This window comes from Amblyomma americanum, chromosome 4, assembly GCF_052857255.1.
Source record: "Amblyomma americanum isolate KBUSLIRL-KWMA chromosome 4, ASM5285725v1, whole genome shotgun sequence".
Lineage (NCBI taxonomy): Eukaryota > Metazoa > Arthropoda > Arachnida > Ixodida > Ixodidae > Amblyomma > Amblyomma americanum.
In genome coordinates, this window is record NC_135500.1 from 127,703,187 (window position 1) to 127,726,873 (window position 23,687).

At 44.8% G+C, this 23,687-nt stretch overlaps 2 protein-coding genes across 2 annotated transcripts in view; both read right to left on the reverse strand.

The window, feature by feature from the left end:
• Positions 1-6,838, reverse strand: part of LOC144129824 (glutamate receptor 1-like) — a 29,285-nt gene extending 22,447 nt beyond the window's left edge. Inside the window, exons 1-2 of the mRNA XM_077663892.1 lie at positions 6,818-6,838; positions 5,062-5,220 (exon numbers count right to left, since the gene is read on the reverse strand). Coding sequence (XP_077520018.1) covers positions 5,062-5,220; positions 6,818-6,838 — 180 coding nt within the window. The remainder of the gene's footprint in view (positions 1-5,061; positions 5,221-6,817) is intronic.
• Positions 6,839-13,117: 6,279 nt separating this feature from the next.
• Positions 13,118-23,687, reverse strand: part of LOC144130359 (Na(+)/dicarboxylate cotransporter 3-like) — a 37,071-nt gene continuing 26,501 nt past the window's right edge. The window contains exons 8-12 of the mRNA XM_077664287.1: positions 23,282-23,389; positions 21,807-21,984; positions 17,928-18,104; positions 15,762-15,884; positions 13,118-13,245 (exon numbers count right to left, since the gene is read on the reverse strand). Of these exons, the coding sequence (XP_077520413.1) occupies positions 13,129-13,245; positions 15,762-15,884; positions 17,928-18,104; positions 21,807-21,984; positions 23,282-23,389 (703 nt within the window). The 3' untranslated portion in view covers positions 13,118-13,128. The remainder of the gene's footprint in view (positions 13,246-15,761; positions 15,885-17,927; positions 18,105-21,806; positions 21,985-23,281; positions 23,390-23,687) is intronic.

Here is a 23,687-nt window from a genome sequence, read left to right on the forward strand (position 1 = left end):
TGGGGGCATAGACTGCTGTTTTGCTTTTCTTAAACTTCACATATTGTCATGATGAAATTAAATAATTTTTTCGCCAATTTCGTTTACCAACTCCTTTGTGCAGCTGTCAGATTTGTATGCATTTAGAATTTTTATTTACCATGAAAACACACAGGTTGCACGTCCTGATATGTTGCCGAGGCTGCCTTCCCCCATAATTTTATTTTTATGTAATTTCTGCAAACTCGAGTGCTCCTTCTTTTACAGCTAACAATTTTCTCTGTTCTGATGTTTTCTTCCCAACAGTGCAGCTGAAAAGGCCTGTCAGCCATTCTCAACTACTTCATTGGAGGTGCCTAGGCACCCAGCTAAAGAGCTCATGCAGAAAGCTGGTAGACATCTTGATGCATGTATGTGAAATATATAGCACACAAACAGTGGTAAAAGACAAATAGAGTCTGTGACACGCAACGTTCTCTAGAGTGGCTCAGACATCGAAATGGCCCCTTCACTGCAAGTATTCAAGTATTGTATATACATGGGTAGTCTGCGCAAATACTGCTCATGCAAAATTCACATGACGCATTTACAGTCCTGCCCCGTTAATGCGACACGTTAATATACGCCACGTTAATAATACGACACGTTAGTAACAATTTATTATGAAGAGCTCGAATTATGGACAGTTTTTCTGGGGACAAAACTTCTTCAGTGTATTTACGTCTCGTTAATATAGAAACTGGCTGTCTGGGCAATGAAAAGGGTGAAAATGCACGGAGCCCATTGTGGCTCGTGTATTTTTGTCCTCTTATTATGGACAGCGATGAGAACAAAATCCCGAGTGCCTCTACCAGATGTTCCGCCCCTTATAATTTGAGTGCAGAACACCAGCGAAAGGCAGGCGAATGTGCAAATGCCTTAGATGCTTTACAGTGGTAAGGTGCCAGGTCGACGCACCTTACTGTTTGTTACATTGGATGTCTGTTTGAGAAAAAGAATTGACCGTATTCTTCGTTGAAAACCGCATTCAGAAGTTACCAGCCGAGTCAGTACAGAGTTTTTGGGATGTGAACATTCGCGGTAGAAGATACTTCATCACATCAACAGGCACTATCATCCGTCTCATGGAACACTAGGCAGTTCAAACGTGCTTCAGCCTAAACCGTTTGATTTTCAAAATAATGGCGACCAGAATAATACATCTGAGCTGCTAAGATTGCCCAATTTCCACTTCACTGCCCGCCACTGTGCTAAGAACGAGTCTGTAATCATAAACGATTTTTCAAAATAATAATAATAATTGGTTTTTTGGGAAAAGGAAATGGCGCAGTATCTGTCTCATATAAAGTTGGACACCTGAACCGCGCCGTAAGGGAAGGGATAAGGGAGGGAGTGAAAGAAGAAAGGAAGAAAGAGGTGCCGTAGTTTAGGGCTCCGGAATAATTTCGACCACCTGGGGATCTTTAACGTGCACTGACATCGCACAGCACAAAATATTTGTTTTTGTTTTTATTAATGATTGGCTATTACGGATGAGTACATTTATAGACCCTTTTGCTCGGGAACCAAAGTGTCCACATAAACGAGGCACAACTGTATTCATTCCTTGCTCAAATCCTGAGAAGCAAAGCTATCTGCACCCTAGCCATTGTTATTTGCACCACGCAAGATGCCAGTGTATATTTCATGCACAAATGGCAAGAAATAGAGCCATGCACTTGAGACGTGCAAGACAGGTATCGCTTCACACCAGTTCCCTTTAATAGTGTGCTCAATTGATGGCATTGCCCGTTTCTCATGTAAGCGCTATAGAGGCAGAGAGAGGGTTTTGAGACCATGCGCCCAATGAAACCAAAAATTATCTTTAAAAATTATGAAGCATGATTTTAACGGCAGGCAGGTAACGCTGCTTGCCTTAACACCATATAAAAAAAGGAGGCCACGTCACCTTTTGCAGTTATGATTACTTTTGCTGTATTCGTCTGCATTATGAGGCTACCGCTTTGCAGGCATTGAAAGACAATTGCTGAAATGTACATGTCACAAGTCATGTCGCAGTTCCTAGAGAAAGTAAGGTGCTAGGGATTCCTAGTTGACACTGGGTTTCACACAGGTAGTTCATAATGTATTAAATCATCACTCACCACCCTGCAGCTTAGTACAGTGTGCATCCACAATGGTAAAAGCTACATAAATTTGCCCTGATGTACAAGAACTGTAAATTAGGCTTACACTTCAGATAAGAGTTAAATTTGTACAGTATACAGTGAAATAACACTAGAATGAATGTCTGTTTATCAGTTAAACATTTTCTGGAACCTCATGTCCGCCACGCATTGTATCGAATGGGCTTTGTTTTGGTTTCATAAATTAAGAATGAATTATGCTGTCAAGAAGGCTTCATGCGGCTTTACGATAGCCAACATATCTGTACTGCCACCAAAATTTTATATCTCATTTGCATATTCAGCTTATTGCTTTCAAACCAGTTGTGTGTACTCTGTAGCTCGAGATCTGCAACGATTCATATGAACATTTTTTTTGTGTTGCTGCTATGTTATTCATTCACTTGAGGTTTCACTGTGCGTGGATGTTCACCAGTGTTCTCTGGATACTGCTGTTGGAGACTGTATGCATTTTCTACAATGGGTTTTAATAAGGGTGATAATGTTTTGCAAATGAATCTGTGTGATTTCTGTGAAGTAGTGATTGCAACGGCTGAGACAGGTGAGTGCCATAATACGGCAGTCTTAATTTTCAACAATAAAAGCCCCTTCGCACTTTCCCTAAACACTAGTGTCGTTTCTTTCAGCACTCTGGTGTTTGGTGGGAATGACATCATTGATACTGAAAAGCACTGTTCCCTCCCTGCTGAAAACCAGGAGAGGGTGATGATGTGTTTGGCGCAACTGTTTGAATTTAAAACTTGCGTGTGATTCTGCTGTGGTTTATAATAAAAATATTCCGTGTATAGTGTCTATGTGAGTATGCTAACTCATGGAAGAACAACAAAATTCCTTCTCAGTGCAAGCTTGTTATAATGATGCCGTGGTTGAGGCAGGAGAACAGTGGTGCAACAATTGAAAATTCGAAAATAATATTAATGTGTACGTCAGCTCGAAATGAAGGCATAATGTGTGCAGTGCAGCTCCAGTGGCAGAGCAAAGACTATGTGGGTACACAGCATGTGTGTGGTCAAGTTTTGCATTTGATGTAAGCTACACTGTAGGGCAAGCCATAACACATGCTTGTGATGTTATGCCGCACGGCTTCTATATCTTTATTTTCCCTGATCATACCATTTTATTATTCTGCACAACTCGAACATTGCCGCATTTGCGGCCGTTGCCTACTAAGGCTTAATTAGGAAGGAGTATACTAAATAAGTGAGACTAGTGAACGAAGTAATATCAAGAGAAGTATGTTGGATGCAGGCACATTATTATGCAAAGAATAAGCCTATCATGGCGACACTGAAACATCAATGCATTGTTACACAATGTGCAAATCTACTGAAAGGAATTCCTGACAGCCTTCTCGGCTAACTTGCTGCTGAGCCTGTGTGGCTTATTATTCAGTGCTTAGCAGGTTTTAACCGCAAGTTCGGCTGGGTATGAATGTTAAAACTCCTCGGCATGTGGATTATTCATGTGGACGCACATCAAATCTAGAAGGAGTTTCTCCATGCCGATGGCACCTCCCTGCGAGCGGGTGGCGCATAACTTCCAGCGCTCGTCTCCCCGCTGTACGTGTGGACTTTGCTCCTAAGCGTGCGCCCCCCCCCCCCCCCCCACACACACACACGCGGACCTTAGTTGGAATAAAAGCGCTTGTGTAATGGTTGCCGTGTCGGCCGGTTGTCGCTTGTTCACAGTCCACGCAATACAAATAAGGGGCATAAATTTCAAGCCCTGCGAGCGGCGCCGAATACGCCAACGATCGTGCAACACTCAGTAACGCGTGCGGTCCAATATTGAGCCCGGTGCCACCAACTTGTCGGGAAAAAATGCGGCAAAAAAAGCCGATGACCATGAATTGCTTCCTTACACGCATTTAGCGATAGCTTTAACTTAAAAGCACGAGCTTGAAGTTCGCTCCGATTCCAGCTGTTGCAGTTTATTAGTGCCGACGTTGCGATAGCAAAGGCGAGTACGAGCACTACAGCTGTGCAGGAGTTTCGCACTTCAGTAGCCTTAGGAGAAGAGATCAGATACTAGGAGACACGAAATCATGCCACCAGAACTGGCGAAAATAGTACTGTCGATGCGACTTTTTCCAGATCCCAGGGGAATCTCAATACGGCCAATCCTGCGACGACGATCGTTTCAGCACGAAGATGATTTATGAAATGATGTGTCAGTGCGTTGACACGGACTGCGGAACCGTGCAGATATGGTTTCCCGTTCACTTTTTTCGGTTTTTACGGCTCTATGAGCGTTACGCTAACGCGTTTCCATAAGGCTGGCGAGGGGCGTCTGCTATTGGACCTCCACTCTCCGTTCCTTGCCTGCGCCGCTAGGTGCCGCATGGATGGAAAAATTCGCGAATGCTCGCAGATGGTACATAAAATCCCAGCGATTGCAAAATAGGATGAGAAATAGGGAGAAAAATAGGATGATGACATCAAGCGACCATAGGTGCACACAACAAGCCAAGCATCGCCACTTCAAACAGTCATATACATGTCGTTCGTCTATATATACTCGTCACATGCCACCTCCACGTGGCATCATTTATATAGACAGAGACAGAATGCTTTCGCATTCCCACAAATAAGCAGCCTTAAGTGCCTCTGCCAAATTTTTTTCCTTCCCTCCTACCCCCTTCTCGAGGCGAGGGCCAAATCCTGAGAAATAAAGGACGTATGTGCAATCCAGTCCAATTTTAAAACCAATATGTGCTATACAGTGGAAGCTTTAAAACCAACCATGATATTTGCGTTATAGTAGCTGGAATGAAAAAAAAAATAAATATGCACTCTTTTGCTCATTCTTGCTAAGAACAAGGCTTGTTCAAAACCTCACAAATGCGAACTGAAATCTGTGCAGGGTGCAGCTTCGTGCAGCGGTGTTTGGGGCCCACCTCACTGCGAAAGCCGGACAGGTACCCAAATGCGCTGGCCGTGGTCTCCTTGGAAGCTGCCACCAGCGAGAAGTATGTGGGGTAGACCACGGGGGCAAATCCCACCACACGGGCCCGCTGTTCGCTCATGATCACAGGCGCCGCAGCCATGTCAGCTGCCTTCGAAGGGAAATTAAAAAAGGGAGAGGCAATACAGGATAAGTTTCTTCTTTCTGGGGTGTACTCACTGCGGAGGTCCTATGGGAAACATTAAGCGTATGGTGTGCGTGTAGTTACGAGAAGTTAATCTGAAGAAAATTGACAGGTTAAGAGTACGAAGAGGCAATGACTTAAGGACCAGTAAATTATTGCGAAATAGGAGGGTAACCACTCTTCGAGCTCTTCCCATTGCTACAAATCTCCGAATGTGCATTCCTCCACTTGCGCCAAACCCTCTTCCTTCCACAGTAACCCTAGTCGCCATCGCTAAGCCGTCGGCGGAAGCTACTGAAGTTCTGGACTTAGGACCCCAACCACAATCCCCTCCGGTCTGCTTTTGCACAATAAATGTTTATTCTCTCTCTCTCTCTCTTTCTCCTCCTTCTTCTTCAGAAGCAAGCAACCAGATGGTTCCGGTGGTAACCACTCTCCGGTTACCTATTCTTCTGGTCCAGTCATACCCTCCTCCTTTCACGGTAATCACCCTCCGAGTGGTTCCCATGGCAACCACCCATCATTTAAGCCGACTGCTACTACTGCTGCTACCACCACCACTACACCAAAGCGAAGCCCAGTAACGGGCGCTTAACAGCTGTCGCAGTAAAAAAGAAAAACCCTGAGCCATGCAGAACTAAGTTCGTCGAGCATGCAGACGAAGAGTGCAATTAATGCAAAATAAAATGCGCGATCAATACAAACGAGCACATTAGCAGGTAAAAGAAAGTTAATCTTGTTGAAGAGGTTTTATGGTTGTGAGCTTCGAACGTATGTTTCAAGCATACTTGCCAACTCCTCCAGGTCATGCCAGGCCACAGGCTATACTGCTGAGTCATGTATCGAAGGTCATTTGCACCCCTAAACATTTCAAAGTACTGCGTTCGTAAGGAGGTGTTATCCTCACTGAGCACTAGCTTTAGTGCTGATCGTGATGAATGGCACTGTAGATCCTACGAGCAATTCCAATAGGCGTGGTAACCTTTACCGAGGCCCGCAGCTTTGGAAATATCAACGCACACTGATTGTTGTGCATTAAAGTTCTTACCGAGAAAGGATTCTTGCCGGCTGCACATTTCTGCCTCTCTATGTAGTCTCTCCTTTTTTCTGGACATCGGGCCATATGCTGCGCCTCTTCCAAGCAGGGAAGCATTACTGTAGCGGCATCGTCATCGTGAACCTCATCGTTGGTCGCAGTTTGTTCCACAAACATTCTTACCACGAGTTGATTACACAACAGAGTCGTGATTTCTGCCAGGCTAGCCGCTGCTCACGTACAAGCACGGTCATCATAACTCTCGCAAGTGCTATGAAAAAGGTCACAATGACACTTAACTTCGTTAGGCGTTCGCAGTGCGATAACACTAGCAGCTGTTGATGCCTTTACCAGAAATGACGGCACTCAATTCCGGTCTGCTGACATCTTTTCACCCAGCCAATGGGAATGATCCGGTGTAGTGACGTCACCTTCTACCAGCCAATGGGTGAATTTTATGAACCGGCGGCACATTTTGGCTCCATGGGGCTTCTAATCTATCGCATTATTATGCGGCGGTATACTCACCCCGGTCTGGAGAAGCCCCATTATCCCTGTAAATGAACCGTTTTCCAGCTGCACCCCGAAGGATCTTTCTGGGTCGTAGAGTACGTCGTAACTGGAACGAACATTGAGAAAGCAAATTTGGGTCGTCCTGACGATGCGCTAGAGCTCAACGTACAGCATAAAAAAAGGTTGCTCCTTTAATTAGGTTGCTTCTTTTATGATCGCTCCTTTAAAGGTGCGCTAAAGTGGAATCTTAATTCGTCTTTTTAGCGCGGAAACTCGATCTACACGTTCCGAGCATTCGTAGAAGCGTCGAATTATTTTCCTGTGCGGCCGATAGATCGAGTTCCCGCGGTAAAAAGACGAATTAAGATTCCTCTTTAGTGCACCTTTAAGCTTAAAAGTGACAGCACAGTTTAAATTTCGGTGACTCGGTGGCCTATGGTCATATGTTTTGCTTTCCCGGCCCTCCCCCTCAAAGATCTGGTGGTTGTAGCCCACATTATATTTATTTATTTATTTATTTATTCAATACTGTCAGCCACCTCTCGGAGGCCAAGCCAGCAGTGGTACAGGTATACGTCGTCGTACATTGCAATACAACAAAGCAAAGAAAGAAGCGAGCATAGAACGAGCATAAACAAACACACTTCGTTTCCTAAAAAAAAAAGATGACGCGTAAGATGATGAACACACACTATGCTTGCAAAAAATAACGGCAGAAGATATGAAAGACTACTTATTTGTTAATAAGACCACGCCACGCGCAAGTTCGTTCCATTCGTAAATCGTCTGTGGAAAGACGATCCCCGAATGCTATATCCGAAAGACGAAGCCGATGACGTCTTTGCATGTAATGTTATACGACCTACTCTTAGGTCAAACGAACGGGGCACACATGCGAATCATACATAGGCCTGACGTCAGCCTTGCACCGTTTGACCCCTTTAACAACCAGAGCGGAATGTCGCGCAATGTTCCGTGAACGCTCGTTCAATATTTTTCGCTGTTAACATCACCGCCGTATGTACAGGGTCGCTCAGTATGAAAGGGGACACGAGCACGTAGCCGCCACTCATTGGGAAGCGCTGCCACCGAGAGCCGGGAGATTGGGAGGCGCACGGCGCATGCGCGGAAACCGCAGCTGGCCAAGCTTACTGCGCATGCTCCGTTGCCACCGATCGTCGCCGGCTTTCGGCACCCGTGTGCTGTGCGATGTCAGTGCACGTTAAAGATCCCCAGGTGGTCGAAATTATTCCGGAGCCCTCCACTACGGCACCTATTCCTTTCTTCTTTCACTCCCTCCTTTATTCCTTCCCTTACGGCGTCGTTCAGGTGTCCAACGATATATGAGACAGATACTGCGCCATTTCTTTTCCCCCCAAGACCAATTATTTATTATTATTCCCAAAGCGCGGCGGCAAGGCGTTCGCGCGTTCCCTTTCATACTGAGCCACCCTGTACCTGCAGACTTTGATAAGCGGGCACGAGTTGCTGGCTGCCCTATGATCATTTATGTATTCCTTACCTAAAGGGAACAAAGTGGGCCATTGCTTCCAATATGCGGCCAAAAGTGCCGTCCACCACCACCTTTGTACCTCGATACGAGGCCTCGACGAATGGGGGAGACTGTAAGGAAAACAGGGCTTTATGGCATATATGTAGCTGGTGAAACAATTTTGATGAAGAGCTTTGTGTGTGCTTATCCTCAGGTAGCAAGAAATTTTGCTGAAAGGAGCATGTGTCATCCGCGGTGAGCGCCATAAACTTGCACTTAAGAAGGAGGAAAAATGCATATCATTGGTAACATATACATACTGTCTTTAAACTCATATAACTCCCGTCGTCTCAGGAATAATATAGACGAAACTACGAGTAACTTAGCCTCTCTAACACAGACGACGAAGATTTTATTGCAGAGGCGGTTAGGCCTTGAATAGGTAAAAACTCTCGGTATAGGTGATGGTTGTTTTTGGGCTGTCATTACATATTTTCCAATGTTTAAATCAGAGAAGCGTACGGTTGCACATTTTTTTTTCAGTTGTTTTGATTTTATTGAAGAAGAAACAAAATACTCGCGTCCCGAGTGATGCTCTTAATTTACGGAAAATATTGCTTGCAAGGCTCCGAACCTATGTCCAAGCTGGTGAAGTTTGAAAGCGTCGTCATATGTACGAATTAGATGAACTAATTCAACATAAATTTATTTATTTAGCACCACTTCATGGTTCTGGGAGCGCGGAAAAAAGCCAACAAAATCGTCGTATTGAAAGAAACTGCGCCCCCGTTACAAACATCAAGGGCGCGGCAGCGGCGCCGCAGTTTGTGACACTGAACAGAAAGAAGCTCGACAATTCAAGAAAATGATTAAAATAAATAAATTCAAGACATACAGAGCGAACAAGGAATCTGGCAATGTGTCTATACAGACCATAAAGACATTGAATTTTGAAACACTCGTTTTCTAGCACACACATCTTTTTTTATATCAAGTGACTTGCAGAAGTACAAAAGGCAAGAAAAACCTATCACAAAGAGAAAAATACAAAAAGTAAGGTACTGCATCAGAAATTCAGGGAAGATATTTGCCATTAAAAGTAAAATGTGCATACATTTAAACTAGGCATTGCAGTTTCCATTTTTTGGCTGTAAGGGAATCTGGATCGATGTTTGAGGAATGTGATTTGTTCAGAATTATGTACGGTAGCTAATGTTCAATCATTTGCCGTCCGTAATTCGTACGGCTTCCGGAATGTACCAGGGTGGGATCTGGTGAAGTAGTCTTTTTTTTTTAATTAGGTCGTAGGGTTGCATTGTCTTGTAATACTCTGCGGTATGTATTTACTTCCTTTTTATACTGAAGCACAAGCATATATTTATGCCACCAATTTACTGGCACAGTTCTGAGTTCAGCAAGATGACGCATAGCATTCGAGTCATATGGAAGGTTAGTTTATAATTCGAAAGGCTTTCATTTGCAACATTTAAACTAGTGTGAAATATATTTAAGACAGGACCATTTGACACACATATCTAATATTATGAAAATGTTACTATGGGAAATCCAACATTTTCACATGAAACCGCACTGCTCAGGCGGAGCAGTTGTCTGCCATCTACCGAGTTATGGGATCGCATAGTTAGCAGCTTCTCCATTGGCAACAATGCCACAGAGAACGGGAACAGCACAAGCAACGTCATATAAGTGCTAAAAGCTATGAAAATCAGTAATTAACTTTGTCATTCCGGCCCTTTGTTTCCATTGCAAGACATATGGGCAAAGGAAAAAGTTTTTACCTTTCTTGAGACTTGCAGAGTAAAACGTGGGTATAGTCCATTTCAGCTTTACTCACTCGGAAGTCAAAATGAACTACATGAAACGAACACAGCGTTTTCAACAAGTCCTTCTATTTTCAGTATAACCGAATGAACAGAAGTCCCGCAAACTAAAATGCAATTGCAGTCAGTAACGTTATAATTTGCGCTTACAGCCATTCATTAGGTGGCATTGGTCCCACTCCATCTGCTCAAAAACAGTACTCGTAAGTACAACCCATGTAAAGCCCGTCACTTCAGTGTGAACCTGACCGGCCGAACAAGACACGCCTCTTCATTCTGGCACTGAGAGCAGCGCCACTCATAGCATCAATTTACATCAGCGTAAATTAATTGAATCCATAGCTGAAGATAACGCCTTAAAGGTTTCAGCTCAGTTTAGAAATTGTTTTTTGTAAACGTCAAAGGCTTCAATTGCATGTCCTTAATTCGTCCAGATAAACGACACACTATCAACCGGTCCTCTTAGGACAAAAGTGCTCGCGTAGTTGCTTTAACGCGAAAACGTCAAAGGCCCCGTTCACCAGAAAACCCGGTGTAGGCGTTGTTAGCGTCGGCGTTGTAGGCGAAAAATCACGGGTATGCCTCTGGAAGGTGGTGCCTATTTAGTGCAACCTAGGAGGTAGGTGGGCCACCAAGGTCACGTGACCTTACGGTGTGTCAGCCTGTCCACCGCACAGTGGGCAAACTGACCACCATGGCAGGTGGCAGTAAAATTAATGGTCCCTCGGGAGGAGCAACCTGGGCCACACAAGGCCCACCGCTGCACCACTCTGCCAGGAGGCTTATGAGGATTCCCAGGGATCAATGAATATAAATTTGAGATTGACGTTCTGCATATACGGGAATTAGCGTCATACCCTTAAGACGGAGCTTAAGTATCCCCTCCAATTTTTTTAGAGTTCCATGCTTCACAAAGTTGCACGGCTAAAGGCTTTTCTGAATGCTATTAGTGGGAAAGTTACACGCAGAAGTACTTACGTCGGCGAAGGTGACCATCAGGTGCAGCTTTCTTGTTTCGTTCATCGCAGCCCTGCTCAGCTATAACAATGGGAGCCTCGATGTAGCACACAAGACTCGCCTTGCTGAATACGGAAAGAAGTTTAACAAAACCATCTCTGACTCGTCCGACACGCGATCACGAGAACCTGACAGACACACAGGAATGGAGCACCAACCCCGGTATACATGCTAGAGGTGTGGGAAGTTCTGATTTTCTTTGAGATGCGGCACACTGGTCACAGGGCACTGACAGTATAGTCTCAGTATCAGTCATCTATCGATGGGGAGTCTTCCTAAAGGCTTGGCAATTCATAATGCATTGTGCGAGAGAATGGCTTAGTAGCCAACTGTCTCACAAAATGATAGGGCTTACGGGACCTTTCCACAAACATCGTTTCCCGCGAGGTGGAAGCAATTGCTGTAATCATGGAGTGCAGCTGATAATTATTGGGCACTCGCTGTGCGAAAAACATGTAGCTAGCCAACCTCATCGCGGCACCGCGCCCCTCGCCCTGGCGAGTGCGACCATCGAGCATAAAGTTCTTCTGGATCGAGGCTCGCGTGGCGGTATCGTTCCTTTGTCGGCTAGGCTTAGCCGCGCCAGTTCCTTTCGTCGAATCCTATTAATGTGGCCGCTGCCACAATAGGCATTCTTATTCCTATTGTATTTCCCCGAACATTTCTTATTCCATTTCTTATTGGAGCTTTCAACACGTACAAGTGTGTTGTTGCTTCGTAGAAAAAACTCGGTGCCTCATTCATGCATATCGACCGCTGGGGCCACTCCCAGTTATTGACCCCCCGATGCCTGAATGCTTTTGGACGTATGGGTCCGAGGTCACTGCGGGTGCCGTTCACTTTCATGCCGCCCTATAAAGGTAATGCACCCGCCAAATGGGCAATGTGACATTCAGTAAACGTCGTTCGGAGTCGACGCAAGCCCCCTGCGCAGTCAGTCTCAGTGAAGTTTTGTAGACCTCGCAGCAATACGTATACCCGCCTCGAAATTAGGTCAGTGAACTCATCCATTGCATGTACAAGAGCTGTGCGTGCCATTATAAGTTTATAAAGTGAAACTAAACAAAACAAAAATGAAGCAGCGGCTATATTACAAAAGATGTTTCCAGATCTCACAGGAGAAAGGAGAATTAAAGTCCACAATAGTTGACTTAAAAGGCACCGAACACTGAAGAAAACGTATCATTAAATTATGGCAGAAATGAGGAGATCGTGCCTAATCTCGTTAGAATTTATTACAGTATGAAAAAAAACAAGGATATTTCATTTTAATTTGGCATGAAAATAGCATAAAAAGTCAGCTTGCAGTGAAACCCGCAATTATTGATGTATCCCCCCACGTACCGATGTCTCTATAAGATATCCCTGATTTGTTTTAGTGAAGTGCTTTGCTTGTTTTATTATTGTTTACACACTCTCCAGTGCTGCTTTCGATGAAAAGCAACGCTTCCTCATCATACACAATATGCTTTTAGCTTCTGTCACTAGATGGCACCACAGGGTTTTGAAATTTTTGGATGCAGCTGCAACCTCGGTGCACTAACACGTCGCTGAGGCGTACATTACTGTGCGGTAACACCTTTAGGTGTGAAAACTAAAACAGAGGCTATTCCATACTAAAAATGTGTAATTACTGCCTGGCAGGTGAGATTTTCATTAGGTTTTGGTACAGCACTTTTTCTGACGTTCAATAGCCATCGCGCTCAATGATCATGGTTCCAGCAGCGGATACATTAAAACGGGTGCATGCGCTGATTGAAAAATTCTTAATAAAAATCTCCTACCGCGTTTCCAACAAAAATACCGTTCTGGAGTCCAGCATCTTAGACCTTAGAATACAAAATGGCCGAGCCACGTCGTTTAATGCCCATTAACCAAGCTTCTAAGCAGCAGTCTACTTCGAAACTAACTGCAGAAACAAGAAGGTTTAATTGTGAGCGAAATGTCACAGAAAAAACACCAGTGTATCATGCTGGTCACATCTTTCCTCTCCACGGCAACGTGGTCATGTTGAACACAGTTGGAGCTATGCTGTTTGTCATGGTTATGGCTGTTGTCACAAACGTGAGGTGGGCGAAGAGGCCGGACACTGCCTGGAAAAGAAAAAAAAATAGTAGGAATGAAAAAAAGCAATTTGAAAAGAAACATTTGATCATTCCTGCATAATTAGAATTATGTGATGATGAGGAGTGTATTGAATTTTTCCTTGACCTCGCGACTTATACCTCTGGCCACAAGGGCTCCCACGTACTGTCTGCTGTGCAACGGGGTTAAGAAGGGTAGCGTGTATAAATTAACACTCCGTTTTGTAACTACAGCTTGTCGGAACAAGCACCCAGAATAATTTAGGTGCGAAGGACTTATCTTTCTGTTCTTTGTTGAAGTAGTCTGCTTTGTCTCCACGGAGCAGGCTTAATTTTATAATGTTACCATGCCGGAAAACAACCAGGAGTTCACGTGCGCTCCTTTTCATCACGAAAATTTGATTTAGGTGCAGGTGAACATACTTTCCTACCGTTCCAGCAATGCGGTGTGTGACGCTAACAGACAGCTCCTTTAGACGTAATCTGCGACATACTTAGTGCAGTGTCAGTTTTTCAATGAGCAGTGTTGCCTTCGTGAAGGACGTGCCTGGCGTTTAACTGTCAGCGCATATCTTCGGCATATCTTTGATCAGGGCAAAGATAAGAATGTGCCCAATCGCTATTCACAATCTTTTACATGGATGCCGTAAGAAAACGAGCACAGTAACAATGATAGTACACATACTGGGGCATCATTCCTTCAATGCGATATGCTTAGCACGGACGCGTGGGAGCTATTTGCTGAGTGCCTGTTTCACACCCACAGGCGGCGCTGTGAGCTCAAGGCATACTTCAGTCAACATAAAGTAGTAGTTGTAGTAGGAATGGCGTCAGGCAAGGAGACACGATCTCGCCAATGCTGTTCCCCGCATGTTTACAGGAGGTATTTCGAGGCCTGTATTGGGAACAGTTGGGAATAAGAATAAATGGAGAATACCTAAATAATCTGCGATTTGCTGATGACATTGCCTTGCTGAGTCACTCAGGAGGTGAACTGCAAATCATGATCAATGAGTTAGACAGGCAGAGCAGATCGATGGGTCTAAAAATTAACATGCAGAAAACCAAGGTAATGTCCAACAGCCTAGCAAGGGAACAACAGTTCACAATTGGCAGCGAGAGCCTAGAAATTGTGACGGAATACGTCTACTTAGGGCAGGTAGTGACAGCTGATCCGGATCATGAGAGGGAGATAACTAGAAGGATAAGAATGGGGTGGAGCGCATATAAAAAATTCTCGCAGATCATGAGTGGCAGTTTACCAATTTCCCTCAAGAGGAAAGTGTACAACAGCATAATCTTACCGGTACTCACCTACGGGGCAGAAACGTGGAGGCTAACGAAAAGAGTTCAGCTTAAGTTAAGGACAACGCAGCGAGCCATGGAAAGAAAAATGATAGGTGTAACGTTAAGAGATCTGAAGCGGGCAGAGTGGGTGAGGGAACAAACACGGGTTAATGACATCCTAGTCGAAATCAAGAGAAAGAAATGGGCTTGGGCAGGGAATGTAATGCGAAGGCAAGACAACCGCTGGTCCTTAAGGGTAACGGAGTGGATTCCAAGAGAAGGTAAGCGTAGCAGGGGGCGGCAGAAGGTGCGGTGGGCGGATGAGATTAAGAAGTTTGCAGGCAAAGGGTGGATGCAGCTGGCAAAGGATAGGGTTAATTGGAGAGACATGGGAGAGGCCTTTGCCCTGCAGTGGGTGTAGTAAGGCTGATGATGATGATGATGATGATGATGATGATGATGATGATGATGATGATGATGATGTAGTTCACGGATAAAGGAGGGTTTTGGCATAGCCGGGACGTATTAGCGTATACGTACACCGGATTAACGTACGCCTGCTGCGAAAGCGCAGTTGCACGATGTGGAGCGCGTTGGCACACACACCTGCGACTGCGGGTTTGCATCACGCATACATTAATAAAGTATACGTATGCGCTAATACGTCCCAGCTATGCTAAAGCTTTGTAGTGACGCAGCCGCAAGCGATGTCTAAATGCGCCAGACAACCATAATGAAGGTAAGGAATGGCCTTTATAACATGAGGTTCAAACATCATATTGCCTAAAATATGAACATTTGATCAGGGCGCCATGAATGCAACTGAAGGACGCGAATCTCCTTAGGAAAACGAAACGTTGGACTGAGAGGTTCGCTGTATTCCGTTGGGTAATTCCAGTTACACGTGTAGCGTTGCACCTAATTGTGAACATACCTCGGCTGTAAGACGAGCTATTGGACATTTCCTGCGATCCCTGACTATCTATTTCAGTTCTATTCCTATCTTAGTACATTCGCCTTTCGCAATAGGCTTTAGCGCAGCAACGCTACCGCAACTGCGAAGCCGGCCACTGAGCATGACAGATGGTAAGGAAGGAAAACTGTTAAATAAAGGGGACTCATTAAACTTCCTTTTTTAAAAGGAAGGCACACTAAAGTGAACTTGTACGTGCTAATGGCTTCCGCGGAACGGGTGTAGCGTGAGAGAGTAGCCAAACCTAACAGCCACGGCTGCTCACCAGATTGCTGAGATTGATGCGTTCCTTGGCCATAAGCAGGTTGTTGGCCGGCGACGAGACGGAGAAAAAGAGCCCCATGGAGCAGCACAGCGTGACGGGGATCAGCAGCCTCAGGGGATGCCACTGCGCAAAGGACGTGGATGAAGAGGAGGAGGAGGAGGAGGAGGAGGAGGAGGAGGAGGAGGAGGAGGAGGAGGAGGAGGAGGAGGAGGAGGAGGAGGAGGAGGAGAGCGACAGAGAGGAAGCGGACGGTTGCGGCCCGGCACCGAGGGATGCTGCGGGCTGTCTTTCGCAAAATAAGGTTCAAAGCACTTCACATCACATCGTTGTTCATTTCGCTTTTTCTTTACTTTTTAAAAAGATATCGGTGTGCTATGCGCCCGTGTGCTATGCGATGTTAGTGCACGTTAAAGATATCCAGGTGGTCGAAATTATTCCGGAGCCCTCCACTACGGCACCTCTTTCTTCCTTTCTTCTTTCACTCCCTCCTCTATCCCTTCCCTTACGACGCGGGTCAGGTGTCCAACGATATACGAGACAGATACTGCGCCATTTCCTTTCCCCAAAACCATTATTATTATTATTATTATTATTATTATTATTATTATTATTATTATTATTATTATTATTATTATTATTATTATTATTATTATTATTATTATTATTATTATTTCTTCATCCTGGCAAAGCTCTATTAGGCCCCATTCGGCACATAATATCTAGCACGATTAAATTAGCTTACTGCAAACGCCTACAACCATGCTGTGTCGCAGTGAAATACTGTAGCCTCAGGGAACCAACGGAAAAAAAAATTAGAACTTGGCAGAGACACTTAAAGAGTGCTTACGTGCGGGAATACGAAAGCATGTCATCGACTTAATACGTAGACGTTTGGTTTGCGGTTTGCGAACTCAGTATTCCAGCTGATGGGTGAACTTTTTTCTTCGGAGCGTGACAGCACCCCACCCCCTCAAGCCTTCGGGAGCGACACCTGACTGAATTGTAGAGATCAAGACACGAAATTTTGCGCCGAGTTTTTGCTTTGGTTCATCACGTTTAATTAGCCCACACTGTGGAAATATTTTAGCAATTATTTTTCTTGGCCTTTGCAGTTTCCATTACTGGTTTCGACAGTTGAATGATAGTTGTGGCGTCGAAAGTAAACCCAAATATATGTGAAGTATCGAAAAACTGCAATCTAACAGCCATTTGTTCGGTTTATGTCATTTCGACTTCCGGCGAAGGCTAGCATACAGTGTTGTAGCTAATAAAACCGACAAAGCGGAGATTATATCTCCTTTTTTATAGCTTAGTGTGACTTAATATCTACTTGTGACGTCGAAACCATCGTTCGGCTGATGAAACCAAACATGAAATCCATGGAGGAAGAAATTTTACTCTAAATAATTTACCGAGCGCCGGTAAACGCTCCGCTGTGATCCGTGTTTACAAATGTTTCAAGCATTATTACAAAGCAAAAACATACAAGACATCCGGAGCCTCCACACCTATATAAATTCGTGTGGATGCCGTTGACCACGGCAACCCTGCTCTACCAATATTTAGACGCCTCGGGCTTCACAGTGCATGTGGCCTTTCCAGCCTCTCAGCCCTATTATAGTGATCGCAATATTACAACTCGCCGTGCGTAAGAGCTGGTTTAGGTGCCGCTTAAGGCCACGAGCACAATGATATCATAAAACGTTTTAAGCGCTGTAGTTCAGGAGTTGATTGGTTAGCAGGCTATTATATGACGTCAGCGGGCGTGTGGGAGCCAGTGCAGCACTGTTGGATAAGCCCCGCCGCGGTGGCTCAGGGGTTAGGGCGCTCGACTACTGATCCGGAGTTCCCGGGTTCGAACCCGACCGCGGCGGCTGCGTTTTTATGGAGGAAAAACGCCAAGGCGCCCGTGTGCTGTGCGATGTCAGTGCACGTTAAAGATCCCCAGGTGGTCGAAATTATTCCGGAGCCCTCCACTACGGACCTATTTGATCCTCTCTTTTTTCACTCCCTCCTTTATCCCTTCCCTTACGGCGCGGTTCAGGTGTCCAACGATATATGAGACAGATACTGCGCCATTTCCTTTCCACCAAAAACCAATTATTATTATATTAATTATTGTTGGATAATAAGGACCACCACACCCTTTACTGATATGCAACTCACGTGAAATGTTTCGCACAACTTCAGCACGAAGGGAGAAATGACGGAACAGAGTGCGACGCCTCCGCGCAGTTCTGCTCCTATGGACACCACGATGCAAAGCGCCACTTGCAGGAACGTCAGAGAGAGGCGGGGCCTAGATGGGAAGCTGGACGACAGAAACTCCACAAGGGCGGTCTTCTGCACTTGTATAAAAATCGCGGGACAAAGTCAGTGGCGGAAAATACGGGAGACAAAATGAAAGCATCAGGCAATAGAACGTTTCAAACAACGACACGACAATCAATGAAACAAGTATCACTGGAGCACAATTTTCTGGGCTCGTCGGAGTTCACATTCGGAGGAGCATTTTTTAAATGGTACAAAGCTGGATAAGGTTCCGGACGTTAAACCCACATTGTCTTGCATATGGTAGGGATAAGTTCCAAGCACCACGTTTGACATTATCAAACCAAGTAGTCAAGGCCAGATTTTAGACTTGCCTGCAAGGTTTGCTATAAAAAATAGCAGACGGTTTAGCATGACTAAGCGAGGAATACCATGCAGTAGCGCTAGTTACGGTGGGCACTTAAGGTCCTTAAATGCTAAAGGTATATGAGCTAAAGGCCTTTACCATAAAAGCCTTCTACCTACAGGCCTTAGGCAGAGGGCATTCACCATAAAGACATTTCACTTAAAGGCATTAGACCTAAATTCATTTACTACAAAGACCTTTGACCTAGAGGCCGTTACCCCGAAGCCCATTACCATAAAGGCCTTCTACCTACAGGGTTTTTACCCAGAAGGCATTTAATATAAGCTCTTAATCCTAAAAAACTTCACCAGAAGGTCTTTCCCCCTAAAGAACTTGGACTTAAAGGCATTTTATATAAATGCGTTACCACAAATGCCTCTGAACTGAGGACCTTTACCCTGAAGACATTTATCTTGAACGCCTTCAAACAGGTCTATCCTTCACCAAGGCCTTCACCCAGGTGATGGCCTGCCAGGTGTACACACCTGGAAGGTTACCCACAACTCGGTAAGCACGTGGGCCACCTGCCACAAAGCAGGCTTTGGACGCGTACGTATGCCCGAAATCGGAGAATGCGCCTAATGAAATTACCGTACTAAAAGCGCAGTCCTCGGCGTACATTTTTTTAAAAGAAGGACGGTGTCATCAAGACACTACAAATAAATTCATGCTTCGTAGACTTGTCGGTGGTTGGCTTTTAGGGAGTGTCGGCGGGCAAACAGTGTAACTGTGCCTCTGGTTTACAATCAGTACTGGATAAAACACCTATAGCTAATCCCTCACAACACACACTCCACTGGCAAGAAGCCAGAAATTATATCTGGTCTGTGAACTGGCAACATTATTTTTTTTTTGCTTACGAGATGAAACTTGAAATTTCCCTAGTTCAGTAATTAAAGACGCTTCAATAAAGCGCTTCGAAAAAATTATCACCAATATGCTGGTCCCTCTTTCATAATTCTGACACCTATTCACTCTAAGAATAAACTGTGCAAGAAGAGCTGAACTATAACATTTCTTTAGACACGCAAACAACTGAACGATATAACCAGCTTAAACATACGCTGAATCTGAAGACCTTTTTTTTTCACATTGATAAGTTTCCTTCGTTAGTCACAAAACCATTCATTCTGCCCGCATGTAATATTTCCAAAAATTCGCCAACATTTATCGTTTCGATTAACATTGCACTGCGAGAAAATATTTGAAAGAATCACCTCAACAACACTATGCCACAGGAAAGACTTTCTTCAAGCATCAGAGATAGGTGCGCTCTTCCGGTTTGCGATCGTTTTGCTTCTGTTTTCCTTGACGTTCGTTTTCTCGGTTTGCCACTAGAGCGCCATAGTTCTGGTAACGGTACTGCGATGAAGTTCTGCTGACTGCCAGAAACAAGCGATTCAGCAACGGCCACCCGCCGCGGTGGCTCAGTGGTTAGGGCGCTCGTCTACTGAATCGGAGTTCCTGGGTTCGAACCCGACCGCGGCGGCTGCGTTTTTATGGAGGAAAAACGCTGAGGCGCCCGTGTGCTGTGCGATGTCAATGCCACCGACACCGACTGCCACCCGATCGGTCTCTTTCAGCGGTAGCATCGCAACCAGACGCTGGTAGGCGGGCGACGATAGAAGCAAAATCAAACCGCTGCAGGCAAGGGTAGCTAAGAGCGCTCGCTTCACCCACGCGGGCAACACCCGTTGCCACCAGCGAAGCCGCTCTGCGGAAGTTGCGATCAGTGGAAAGAATGCATGTGGCGCTGCAGTTAATAATAATAATTGGTTTTAGAGGAAAGGAAATGGCGCAGTATTTGTCTCATATATCGTTGGACACCTGAACCGAGCCGTAAGGGAAGGGATAAAGGAGGGAGCGAAAGAAGAAAGGAAGTAAGAGGTGCCTTATTGGAGGGCTCCGGAATAATTTCGACCACCTGGGGTTCTTTAACGTGCACTGACATGGCACAGCACACGGGCGGCTTAGCGTTTTGCCTCCATAAAAACGCAGCCGCCGCGGTCGGGTTCGAACCCGGGAACTCTGGATTAGTAGCCGAGCGCCCTAACCGCTGAGTCACCGCGGCGGTGAAGCTGCAGTTGCAAAGTGAGAAAATGATCGTCAAAGAAAACAAGCAAAACTGTCACAAACCGAATGCAGGCGGCGTAAACTAGACCTTTGCCCACGCGCGGCGTTGTTCGCATTTCATTTGACGTCGATAGTATGCACATGACAGAGCTCAATAATAAGAGGATTAATTAACAAAAACTAGGCAATAAACGTTTAATGCGAAAGCATTATGAGCTCATCAACAACGAAACACGGCAACTCAAAAGGGCTCACGAAAAACCCTGGATGACGTCACTGTGGTAACAGCGAATAACGGAATTTCTTCCGAAGGTGCGGGTAATTTAATGATATTTAGTAAATGGGCTTTATTGTCCCAGTGCGGCACATGGGCTATGCGTGACGTCGTAGTGGAGGGCTATGGATCAGCTGCATACTGCGAGGCGAGCACAGAACCCATAGGCCACAAAACCGCGTTCCTTCTCGGCGAACAAAGGTGAACCTAGTGCATGCGTTGAATTACGACTGTATGCTAATGAGCAGTTGCATCACTAGAGCAAAATAACGCAAAATAAATATAAATAAACAAAAAAGTAAATTAAAAATTAAAAGTAAAGCTTTCGCATCAAAGCACGTAAGCAGTCTTATGTACCCTCCGTAATTTTTTTTGTTTGATTTAGGTGGCAAGCTGATATTGAGAATTTGAAGGCCGCCAATATTAAAGGCGCGTGCAGGTCTTACACACTCTTTATCTGCAATATTGTTCAATATATCCAAGTCAAAATTACACATTTCAAACCTGGCTTAGGTGGCATTTCTGCGTTCCATATTTATCATATTTATAAAATGGCTCGCTGCGCGTAGTATGGTGGCAGAAGTCACGTTAATTGCTTCTAAATCACTAAATACACAAAATGGCCAGTATTCGTCGCATTAGAAGGGCGGACGAGACCATTTTATCAATGTGCAACGCTTGAAAGCCAACTCAACGAGCTTTCAAATGTGTACTTTTGACGTTCGATATATCGAACACTGGCAGTAAAAAAAAATTAAAGACTGGGGACACGTTTTATGTTGACGGCCGTCAATTGTGTAGTATGATCTTGACCCCTAAATTTAAACATAGAAAGTTATGAGTTAATTTTAATTATTAATCGCCTAATTATTCACCTGTATCATATACAGTGTCTGCCTTGCTGTACAATCCACCTGCACAGACTGCGTCAAAGTATCTTTTCAGAGTTTTTAAAATAAAAATCTGTGAGCGTTACCAAAGATCACATCGTAGACTGAGCACATGGTGTGCATTACTTCACCTGCATTGCCGTGGCGAGAGCAAATCCGGCGCCCATCACGAGGAGCGTGCTCCATGGTATCGCCATCTCCACTTGAGACCAGAAGGCGATTCTTTCGTAGCTGGTAGATGTCACCGACGGCATCACGATGAAGAGCAGGATGAGGGCACAAATGAAGGGAGTCGTTTCATCTATCCATCTGGGGAGAAAGGAGGAGAGCTGGATATAGGCTACCTCTTGCACTCTACATGCCTTAGCTGGTGTGGTATGCGATATGTAGTAAATGGGGTTTATTGTCCCAATGCGACACATGGGCTATGCGTGACGTCTTAGTGGAGGGCTATGCATCAGCTGCGGTGCGTGTTGGTGCCATGGACATCTAACAGTAAAGTTCACAGCTACAATCATTTTGCGTTGGTAAATTTCAATAGCGCTGTTTTCAAGCTACGAACAAGGCCATCATGAGCTTCAAAGTTGCATGTAAAAGCATTTCCTGGCTATAAGCTGTGATCTAACAGACGTTCAATGGAAGATTAGCAAACGAAAAGTGATGCTCAAGGAAATATAAGAGAAACATTTTTTAGATGCGAGTTACATGCTACCGTATACCGCTCCTGCAATCATCTCAGAACAGGCAGTGCATCTAAATTTCATCACAAGCGCATTGACCTGCACCTGAAAAATGCTTTTACTTTATTTTAATAGTGTTATGTTTACATTTGTGGCAGCAGCACCCGACTACAAATTGAATGAAATAAATTGAAAATGCATCAGATTATAAGTAAGCTCCTCCCTAAAATCATTCCCGTTGGCCTTTCTTGGACAACTGGTAACGTTCAGTCTCGTCGGTTTATTTCAATGGTGTGAGGGGGTCGGATACTTAAATCATGAACTATAGCCCTGGGTCTGTCGAGCCCAGCTTACTTCATTTCATCAGCTTCATCTCGAGTGCTTAAGTATGATGCAATGCAAACATAACCTGGCATTTGCTCCACGGACGGCGCGAAAAAAGTTAACGCAGAGAGCGCCCGTGTGCTATACGACGTAAGTGCACGTTAAAGATCCCCGTGTGGTCTAAATTATTCCGGAGCCCTCCACTACGTCAACTCGTTTTATCTTTCTTCTTTCACTCCCACCTTCCTTCCTTCCCTCACGGCGCAGTTGAGGTGTTCATCGAGAAGTGGACACTTATCGCGCGTTTCATTTCTTGACATCCAATCATTTTCAAAAAAAGTATGCACCGGCGCAGCAGTTGGCGGCACACTTCGCCAGACTAATAATACAACTAGCAACCTGCTCTTCTTAACTTTTTCTTTGCCCTTACTTCTGTGTGCCCTGAATCTTCCGGCCATTGCATAATTAATTAGATTAAGAACTCTATATTTCCACCCGTAAAGTGTCGTTGCGCATGGCTATAAGATATTGATTATTTGACGTCGCAGAATGCAAGAACAAAAAAAGAGTCAATGAGGATTAATGTAAGAACATTAACTTACGCACTGAGACCAAAAAGGTCTGCCCAACCGAATCCGTTGCCAGACCACTGAAAGAACACCATCAAAAGGACGACTGCGTACGTTACAATCACCACTCCTTCCTTCGGCCTGTAAGTGTAAGGACAACAAAAACGCAAAGCATATTTTTTCAGTAAAATAAAAGTACGCGAATTACTGTGTTCTGAAGTGTTTTCATCACACACTGTCTTAAGAAATGTCATAAATGTTTCACACTGGGATTGATTGCATAGCTCGCAGAAAGCGATGAAATAACCGCAATAGATAATAAGGCACCTTCGTGAAACAATATTTTCACCTGGCGGCTACGGCACTCGAAAGGTCAGAAAGACTCTAGATGGCTTCTGAAAGACTGATAATTGGGTTCACATGCGTCCAAAAAGAAACG